General features: G+C 33.2%; 1 protein-coding gene across 1 annotated transcript; it reads right to left on the bottom strand.

The window, feature by feature from the left end:
• Positions 1 to 589: 589 nt before the first annotated feature.
• LOC142358200 (sulfotransferase 1A3-like) lies at positions 590 to 9,205 on the bottom strand (the record flags this gene model as incomplete). Its single annotated transcript, XM_075409653.1, has 4 exons — positions 8,261 to 9,205; positions 5,051 to 5,159; positions 4,216 to 4,445; positions 590 to 769 (listed from the first exon to the last, which is right to left on the bottom strand). Coding segments are annotated over exons 1-4 (588 nt in total), but the record flags the coding sequence as incomplete, so codon positions are not given.
• Positions 9,206 to 10,961: the final 1,756 nt, after the last annotated feature.

The raw sequence follows: 10,961 nt of genomic DNA, 5'->3' as shown, positions 1-10,961 counted from the left end.
AAATTGAATTTTATGCACGTTTTCCAAATATTGTCCTAGAACTTTGTTTGCAACTGCAACTTAGATACATTAAATTCTTTTTGAGAAAAATTCAGAAAATAAAAATTGACGAATACGTTCTCCTCATCACAACTTAATTGTTTTCAAAGATCTTTTACTGCCAAGATTTTATTGTCCGATTCGAGGCCGTTGTCCGTTTTAAATCGAGTGTATTCGATCTGTCACCAATTCTCAGCGGCGTTTTAAACAAAACAGTTAACAGTGAAATGTGAATCGAGAAAAAATGACTCCAGGTTAAACGTGGGCGAGTTCCACGAGAGCTCTCCTCTTAGATTTTTCAAGGCAAGTTTTTAATCTCCGCTGGAAAGTGAAACAGAAGTACGACTTTTGATATCATATGATTTTTACGTCATCTTAAAAATGTTTCAAAAAATTTTGTTGGTAAATTTTGATTAAACCTTTTTCCTTAAATTTTGCATATCTTGACGATTCCTCATCAAGAATCAAATCGAAATCTTATCAAGCTAAGTCACACGTCATATGTATTGAAAGATCCGGCTAATGTGGGTATATTTTAGAGGAATCTCACTTGGAGTCGTTGTCCCCACTGCTGGTACCAAGTGAAGTATCCCCCGTAAGTGTGCTGGTCACAGGCAAATGCTTCCAGCATGGCATCCACACTGCCTTTGTACTGAATCCAGACTATACTGCGGTAGAAGTGGTAATGACTCACCAGACAGTCACGAGGGTCCCTTTGGATGAATATAAGCTGAAAAGCACAAGGAAAATATAACTAGAGAAAATTTAAAAAACGATGGAAGCTGCTAGAAACAAACGCTGAGTACCTAGACTGAGCTCAGCGTGATCAAAATCAGGGCTGAATAGACCCTATGTTGCACGCGTGTGGGTAATCAGACACCTACAAAAACCTAGTGTTAGCAAAAATCAACTTGGCAAGTCCAAATTAAAAGGTAATAACAAAATATTTTCTGTCAACTCGATGAAATCATCAAAAACTATGCTTTTCTGAAAACCAAAGTGGTTCCCATAGAGAAACCCAAAGTTCTCTAAAAACAGACTAAATTGTGCATTACCGTTTCGAAAACTCTGTTCGAGATTACAAAGAATGTTATTGGGCATCAGTTAGTTTCAAAAACATTATTTCCCTTTTATCGTGTTGTGAAATGTTTGTTTTTTTTCCGGCTCGTCAGGAAATATTGATTAAGGAAACCAGTGATATAGAGTGCCGTAATAGGTTTTGAAATTCTTGCTATCTAAATGCTTCTAATTTTTATTAGCCGGCTTAGCGCCCAGATTTGAAAGGTTTTATTTTGGCAGTTCGATTTTGTTGGTAACCCATTTTTATTTTCCTTTTTGGCTCAACCAAAACCCACGGGAATATTGAGCCGAAAGAGCACTATAACTCTAATACAGTAATAGCAAATCAACTATAATCTATCTACAATAACAATAATACGGCACTATCTAAAACACACTTAAGAACTACTCCGAGGACTGACTGACAATCTTTGAGCATTTTGAAACTCGAAAAAACCAAAGTCTTGCAAAAACGAAACGGTTCTGGTATGTTTATCTAATCCGCTCTAACCTCCATAAAAACCGCTAGAGCACTATCGGAGTTTACAGCTCAACTCACAGGCAATCTCTGCCAAAATACGCTTATTTCAGTTTACAGTGACTCTTCGGAGCCTCGCTCTCAATTGCACCGGCAAACTAGCTCAGTGGTCTTTAATAACTATTGCCAAAGCCTCTTGTTCTTCATTACCTGCAAAATATGCCAAACAATAAATTATTAGCTCGCTCACGTATAAAAATTTCTGAGAGTCACTTTTATACTGAGCCGAGCAGACAATTTGTTTGCGTAAAAAAAACAACCGTCATTAGGGCACAAGGAGTTTAGCTTTCTCTAATCCTAATGGAGGGTTGGTGAAAGGCCAAGAGTAATGATATCAAAATACCGCGGAGTTTTGAGTGCAAATTCGTACTTAGTAATTTTCAAGGTGGCCGAAATTTTTAGGCTACACAATTATTTACCGAGCAAAATGTTTTTCGGGTTTTTTGGTTTTTTGTTTAAATAGGGCGGTGTGGTGGGTACGGTTCCAGCATTTTGGCTTCCAAATATCGCGGGTGAACAACTATGGAGTCGCATCATGCAAATATTTTCAGATAGCGGGTACCAATAGATTCTGCATTATAAGAAGTTGTTCGCGAACTGCATCAAGCCTCTTTAACGGAAGGAACACAAAAATCATGAAAAAACCGCAAAATTCACTCAAGTTAAAAAAACATTAAATTAAGATTATATTTTAAGTTTTTAGGTTTTTTGTATAAGGCTTTAAGTTATTGACTGTTAAAGTTATGGCAGATTAGTTTTTGTGAAAGGCAAATTTTGTGTTTGTCAACAACAACATCATAGTCTTTAGTAAGGTTAATTCATTTTTACTTGATGTCATTACAAACATCGTCAACGCCTATTAATCTTTTTTGTCCAATAGATGCAAAACAGATGTAACTTTCTTTTTCTATATTTTGAATGCTTAGATTGGATTACACCATCAAGTACCGGAAGAATACAATCTTATATATTGTCTTTTATATTCCTGCTTAGTTGAATAAAGTATGCGTTGGTTTGGTCAACCATGTCTAGGAAAATTGTTTCCTTTTTCTCAATATTAGAGATTTTAAGAAATATTTTACTGTTGCCTATATTTTTATTTCTCTAACCACTCGTTGAATGAAAAATTTTTTGAATTTTTGATATGAGAACAAAACTTATCTTCAAAGAATTTTATATGTTCAATATTTTTAAATTGTCAATTTTTACGTTAAAAAATGAAACTTCACAACAGTTGTGAGCCTGCTGGTTTGTTTACACTGACGATGTGCATAATTTGACCAGTTTCTGGTTTTTGATTTGTAAGCAGACAACAATCTTAATTGAGCGAACTTCATTAACACCTCTAAAAAAAACTGTTATCGGAGACTCTGAATCATTCGCAGTGAATTTGGATCATTCGCTCTGAATCATTCACTTGAAAAATCTAGTGAATGTGTATAAATTTGTCACTTTTTTGTGAGTTCTGTTTCTAATTTCAGCTTAAAACTATTTTTATAATTTCTCATTAATGGTTTAAAAATAGATGTATCACCTTATTAATTTACTGTATTACTGTATTTTGGCAATAAGTACACCCTGAAAAAGAGCAATTAGTGATAAGGAAAAATTTGGTGCTGCAAAATTTTCATAGTTGGTTTTTAAATAATTTTGAACACAAAGTGATTTAAGCAAATGGCTGTATTTAACGTGATGGGCGTAGATCTAATATATTAAATTTCAAAACCAATTGAACTAACAGAGCTATTATAATTCTTGATTGAAAAAATTGTTTAGCTTTATTTTGAAATCACCCGTCATTAGAGAACAATTTTGACTATGACTATAAGTTTGAGGGATTTTATCAAGGTTGTCGATGAAAGGCAAATTGTTGTTCCGAGGAGGGTTTTAAACAACCGACACTCTAAACAAAAACCCTTTCTCCTCTACCGTGCACAGACATTCTTGGATTTAGATCTTCATGCATGCTATTACAAAAAGTAACTATGGGACACAGGTGTATTCAGTGATCAAGTAGTTTTTGGATTGTCATTATCGCTCAATCAAGTTTCTTTTAGTCAAGAGAGACAGCAAACGAAGACTCATGGCTATAAACAAGTGTTTCAAAAACTATCAAGTAAGATTGCAGTGATTTGACCTTACTACATAGAAAGGTTACTGGTCCAATGGTGAAAGAATGATGCAGCATTCGACTTGAGCGTTTTGAAAAAAAATCCGTTTTTCATCATTTTAAAAACATCTTTAATACTTTACTCCGGAACCAGACCATCCTCATACAGATTGTTCATTATATTAATTATTTCATCGTTTTTGGAGTGTAAAAAGTTGTTATGCCGGCTAACCCGACTGCATACGGTTTAAGGAACACAATTCTGTTCTTACCAAAACTTTGCCACGCTTTGTATTGTGTATGATTTTGGTCGTCTTTTAGTTGCTTCTTTTCCCTTATTAAGTCAAATCGGCCAAATCTTCAATTTCATCCTCTCTGAGACTATTCAATAAGTTTATCACAACAAATAGGCTTACTAGCTTTTCAAAGCATTCCCCCTCTACCATCGATGAGATAGTAAATATATAACCTTGGCCCCATTTTCAAGAATGTCTGGCAATAAAATGGGCGGCAAGTGACTTTTGATGAAACGGGGGCTCTTCTGATCCTCAGACAGCTGCAATCCGTCATAAGCAGGACAGTCTGGGTGCTCTGGTTGAGTGAATTCCAGAAAGGGGAATCTGGCCTCTACGTCTATGGTGGATGCCACTGAGATGCCTTCAAGGAGACAAGCTAGGATCTTTTCAGTCCAAGTTGTACCTTAAAATTGATAACTTTCCTTTTTCAGCAACTTTGGTCGACTGAGAGTTTGAATAACAAAAAGGTTGTTAGTAGTAATCAAACAAATCAACGAAATATAATTTTAGATTATTGAGTGCTATGAAACAAAACATGAGGGACATTCATAAAACAGGTAGAGATTTCACTCTATCCTTGTTCAGCAACTTGCAGCCTTTCAGAAAAAAATAAAAGTGAAATTTGGAAAAACAAATTAGAGCTACCAAGACCTGAATCATATGCTGTAAAACCCTACAAGCTGAATTAAGTGCTGTTATAGTGCAACTATTGTGATTTCAATTTCAAGCGGTCCTTTTCTTACCCCTATTAGTTTCACTCCCAACTATTTCAGCGCTCTATCATTTCCTCAGATTTATATTTCATTCACTATCATTTAGCCCCGATTAATTCACCCGCTCTCTCATTTCACTCAGATTTAAATTTCACTCACTATCATTTAACACCAATTTCGATTTAAATTCCTTATATAGTTTGTACAATCAACATTCAAAGTATGTATGGTTTGGGTGAAGAGACCAAGATTGAATAAAAATGGGATGGATGTGACTTATGCGAGGATACAAAACCTGTTCTGGGATAGCTGACAATGAAAGTGTCGTCTGCATTCACTTTCATGTCTCCTATCTTCACTATCGACTGTCTGTCCACAAAATCCTCCAACACCACTCCTTTGTACTAAAACAACACATAAATTGACACGTGTAAATTTACTCTTGGCAAAACATAGCAAAGTGAAAATCAATTGAGCAGAAGAGTTGAGTAAACAGTGATATAGATTTCAAGCAACTTATTTGCAGCCAAAAACTTAGTTTCTTTATGCGTACTTGATGACAACAAAAAAGCGCTATTCAATACAATAATTCGATGTGCCTCTCCTGGAGAGCATGTTTCAATGAGTAAGATCTTAAAAATTTCTTACGAAGCCGTCTTGTAAGTCCTGTAAGGGGATGCATCAGCAAATCTCATAACACAACGATTCCGCACAAAACAAAAAAACTTCCGTTTCACAGATCCTACGCGATCAAAACTCGTCCTATCAGTTTCTATGCGATAGAAAATTCTCCTTAACAGATCTTTCAAGATCAGAACTTTTTTGCAAATTTTGTCAATTCTAAAGCTAATAAAAATATATATAATATGTATGCTAAATAAGTAAGCAGTGGTAAAGACAATTACTTTTGTCTGAGCAATTTAAAGGGAATTGATTTTCGATGCAAAACAAACAACAAAAGGCATCAAAAATTTCCGAAAAACCAGTTTTTTATACAATAAAAAAATGGACAGAGAAAAATATTAAATAGTACAAAAATACTTGAGGAAAACTTTAACTTATACTGGACAACAAAAGCATAGTTCATAATAAAGTGAGATAAGCTGAAAAATTTAAAACTATTTCGAAAAACTCAAAATTTGCGAAGCTTAATCTTATATTTAGTTTTTTGGATCAAGCACGAATTACAAATTAAATCATTTGGGCCAAAATTTCAAGGTTTACTGCGTTCTAACGTTTACTCTATGTTTCTCACATCTAAAAGTTTTAAAAAGTGGAGAATCAAATAAAGTATATAGCAATTATTTGATTTTGTCAGTAAATGAGCAAACATCTAATAAAGAAAATTTTAATGAAGATCAAGGCGGTTCATTTTGATATAGAAGAATGGAGATAGTCAGGTGCTGATTAAAAATTCTAATGGTATATTTTTTGAGCCAAGTTCAGTGACATCTTTTCTGAGTGAAACATATCAAAACTCGGGTTTTTGTTGAAATAAATGACAGAACCTCAAAGGACTTCAGAGACCTTGCATCAAAGTTCATATTGGAGCCTTACTCTAAACAGCTGTTCTTTTTGGGCTTTAATTGCCTGCACTTTTTTATTTCCTTACTTAAGTTTACTGCTTGAAAATAGAAGATTTTTTTCTTGTTTCTTAATTATAACTTTCGGCTTGAATATCTAAAACTCTTTATTATTGTCTGAGCAACTTAAAGGGAATTGATTTTTAATAAAAAATACTGCATTAGTAGCATGAAAGCTTTCTGAAAACCTTGGTTGGCTATACACTGAGAACAGGGACCGAGAAAAAATACTGAGTAATTCAAAAATACTTGAAAAAAACTTCAACTGGTACAGCACAACAAAGCTTAGTTCATAGCAAAGTGAAGTGAGCTAGCTGGAAACATTTAAATGATTTTGAAAAAAGTAAAAATTGGAAAGTTCATTTTTGTATTTAATGTAGGGAATCGAATATGGATTACAAGACATAAATTGCTCTGGCCAAATATTTAACGTTGATTGTGTTTCAAAATTTGTTTCAATGTTTCTCACTTTCGAATTTTAAAAAAGGACAAAAACGAAGTAAATCAAAGAGCAAATAACTCTTTTTTGTTGGTAAATCAGCAAACAGCTGTTAAAGAAATTTTTCATTAAGATTGAGGCGGTAAATTTATCATTGAGATAGTCAGGTGCTGATTTGAAACTCTAATGGTATATTTTTTGAGTCAAGACCAGTGATATTTTTTTGAGTGAAACAATACAAAAGTGAGGTTTTTGTTGAAATAAATGGCAGATTGAAAATTGCAGATGCCAAATTGAAAAAAATGGCAGAACTTCAAAGGAGTTCAGAGACATTGCATTAAAATTCTTACTAGAGCCTTACTATAAATATCAGTAGTTTTTGGTCTTCAGTTGTTTGTTTTTTCATTGCCTTACTTGAGTTTATTTACTTCAAAAGAGAAGATTTTGCGTTTTGTTTCTGAGAAATGGCTTTTGTTTTCAATATCAAAATTTCTTTATATTGGTTACAAATTTTTCCTCATGCTATCAAAATTTGTTTGTGTTCCCTAATTTTTTGTGCCAGTTTTCAACTAACGAGTTCTTATTCGGTGTCTTGCAGCTCAATTTTTTTCTAGGTAAACTTTGATCACAAGCGCGACTCCACGTTATGCATATGTACTATAATTAATAAAAGCATCTTTGTAAGAAGTTAGTGAATTTTTCTATTTGGTTTCTGTCTCTAAGAGTAAATATTATGTCGTTTTAAGTATTTTTCAAGTCAAAAATGATTTCTAACTTTACAAATTTGGCTGGCATATATGTAAATGAAGATTTCCAGGTATTGGAAAGTAGTTGATAATTGTTGACAAAGGCTACGGAATTTCCAACACGGATTTGGCGTAAATTAACTAATGCCTCCTTTTCATTTCTAGAATGGAACGGAACATTTATGTTTCTATGCAAGTTGTTTGTAATAATAGAAAAGTGAAACTTGAGCATTCATGACTGATCAATTTAAATTTCAGACATTTTCATTTCTGTCTAAATGAATATAACAACACTGAAATCTCGCAATTGGTGGCTTGCTCAACCAATACTTGGGGGTGATAAATAGAACGTTTCTAGTCAAAATAGAGTGACGTGATTTGCGTTTTTACAGTATAATGATCGAAGTCATGCATATAGTCCTTGTTGATTAAATTTTGACGTGTAGATTTCAGCCCGGTAGATTAAAAAGACGTGATACAGAAGACATATTTTGAAAAAAAAGTTATTAAAAGCTTATATACTTCTGACAAAGTATCTTTTTCGCTCTTGTTTTGATCAAAATAAAATATTTCTGATCTGATTTTATCAGTTTCTTTTCTACCAGATTGTTACATCTGAACGGCTGCTGTTCTCCACAATCAGATGAAAACAAATTTAAAACTTCTGGAAATAAATAATGAGTTTTTAATCAACAACTAATTAATGATCGCTTAATGATGGTATGATTATGATGTACCTTGTAGCAGTTGTTGATGACACATACATCATTGCTTACATCCACAAATTCAGCTTCTGATGACGTCATTGGAATGTATTGTACAATCTTAAACTCGACGATAATGAGATTGAAATCCTCTAAAAGTAGACCGCGTTGACAATTGGGCCAATTTAAGGCTATTCAGGAACTGTTTAATCGCAAATGAAGATATATATGATTTGACCGTTTGTAATTGAAACTTTCAAATCTTTTGCTTCTACCCAGAGCATTCAATTGCGTTTAATCACTCACTGAAATATTCTCATTGGATGATCGGCAAATAAATATCCAACCTTCTTTGAAATTGGAACAACTTGCGCAAAAATTTTTTGGAGGCGAGATAAAAATGGTAATCAATGTACTTAAGAGGTCATAATTTAATTGTTTTTACACCTGGATCAGTTTTACCAAGAGCTTTTCAGATAGAATTACACGACAATCACAAATTTAACAAGGAGCAGCTGAATTATGATTACGCTTCTAAGTTTTAGAGTGATCTGATAGATACATAGCTAATTCACTAACACAGAACACACTTTTAGATAAACTATGCCATTATGGTATATATCTACAGAAAGATAGACGTTATGCATAAATAATATAGAGTTTGAGTGGCGCAGTTTGAGATACGCATTCTAATGTAGAGCTCTTGCAAACTTCAACACCGACTGATAATAAGTTCGTTTTGAATATCATTTTCATAAATTAGTCACGCTAATCTCAAAGTGTAAAGAATAATAAATGGTGCTTGAATAGAAAATAGAAAACAAAATTTTTTCTTTCAATTTACCAACCGAAAATAAATATTCAATTATTGATATGACCACAAAATTTAGTCGGTAACACTTTCTGTATAACAAACAATAATGCTTTAACTATTTTCAGCAGCAACGTTTTTGTTGGTACAATTTTAGTACAATATTTGTACTTGGAGTGAACAATTCAGCTTTGCAGTTGAACTTATTTACAACGTACTAACAAATGCATAACAGGAAACGTGGAAAATATTAAACCAGTAGGCGAATTTTAGACTAGTTATATGCGCTCGCTGAAACATTAGAATCTGTCACATATCTATATCCATAGCCACTTAGATTTATGGTGACTTTTCTAATACTTAGGCCATAAAAACTTTTGTGAGGTCACAAAGGTACGCCTATTTATGTCTGTGAAGACTATTCCAGTAGAAATAAACGTGGTAATGTAAACATAAAATAGAAGAAAAAAGTAGCAAAAAACATTAACGCAACGCCCGCAACTAGCAATGGTAAATCTGTGCGAATTTACTTAAAACAGTATTTCTATGGATTGGGAACATTTCAGTTCCACGTTAAGGGTGAATAAAAAAGTGACGATGAAATTGTTTTTCATACCTTTGCGCGATTTTTTTAAATTTAACCATCGCAGTTCGCGTAGGCGATTTACTGCATTTATGGCCTTTTCTCTTTTTACACTTAAAACAATTCTGATGACTAAAAAATTACTGAATTAGCATAATTTTGACAACTTATCTTACGAGCTAGTTATACGTCGGCTTTCTTTGATCTTTTAAAATACACGACAAGATGGTAATTATCCATATAAATTACGGAATGATTTAAAGACTATTTGAAAGAGCGAGAGAGAGAAAAAAACTCCTCCCAAGTTCCAACCTTTTCTGCTCGTACAAGGGTGGAGGTCTTAAACATTTTTTTAAAAACATGCGTATTTTCATTCAAAAATAGAATACAAAAACGCAGAAAAAAACAATATTAAGCTGCAAATGGTACTTTTTGTAATTATCAATCGTGAAATTACTTAGTAGTTACATGCCGGTTGTCTTCTATCAAAAATCCATATGTTAATCGCGGAAAACAGAGAGAAAAGGCATGATTTGAGTCACTCGTACTGACGGACAGCCCGGGTTGTCGTCATAATTGAAAAAGTAAAATTACAACTTCCTGTTATGTTGTCTATGAAAAGTCGTAATCCTAGAACTTTCATATAATGAAAGTTGTAAATTAACAATTTTTTAGGGAAATCATGAACACGGCTAAAACAAAGCACAAATAATGTGATTCAAAAAAGTTTGTAAGGAAAAAATCGAAAAAGTTACTTTTCAGTTATATCGTATTTATGGAAAACTTGTAGTCATAGAACTTCATTGAAAAAATTAAAAAATGCAATGTTTTTCTTAGTATGCAAGAATAATTGCCTCATGCGCAAACAAAATTTTTTGTGTTCTGAGAAATTTAAGAGACGTGAACAAGCTAGAACACCTTACTGGTTTTTTCCATGACTGTGATGTAGTTATCAGATTGTAACTATTGAACATGAAAAATTTGTAGTCCTAGAACTTTCTTTAATAAAAAATGTGTTATCCTGGAACTTTCATCTATGAAAAACGTGTTATCCTAGAGCTTTCCATTTTATGAAAAAGCTGTTATCACAGAATTTTCCTATTAGGATAAAGTTTCAACCATAGAACTTTCCTTAATGGGAAAGTTGTAGTCATAGAACTTTCTTTTATGATAAAGTTGTAACCCAAAAACTTTCCTTTATGGGAGAGTTGTAACCCAACCAATTTCGTACAATGTTTTGTCTATGACATTATGGATCCATAAGAGGAAAGTTCTAGGATAACAACTTTTTGTTTAACAGGGAAGGCATACATAGCCATAGGTTTTTAGATTTTACTTCT

The sequence above is a fragment of the Convolutriloba macropyga genome, unplaced genomic scaffold, assembly GCF_964194025.1.
Source record: "Convolutriloba macropyga unplaced genomic scaffold, txConMacr16.3 SCAFFOLD_5630, whole genome shotgun sequence".
NCBI lineage: Eukaryota > Metazoa > Xenacoelomorpha > Acoela > Convolutidae > Convolutriloba > Convolutriloba macropyga.
The sequence above is the reverse complement of the archived record's forward strand: the minus strand, read 5'-3'. Positions and strand labels throughout refer to the sequence as shown.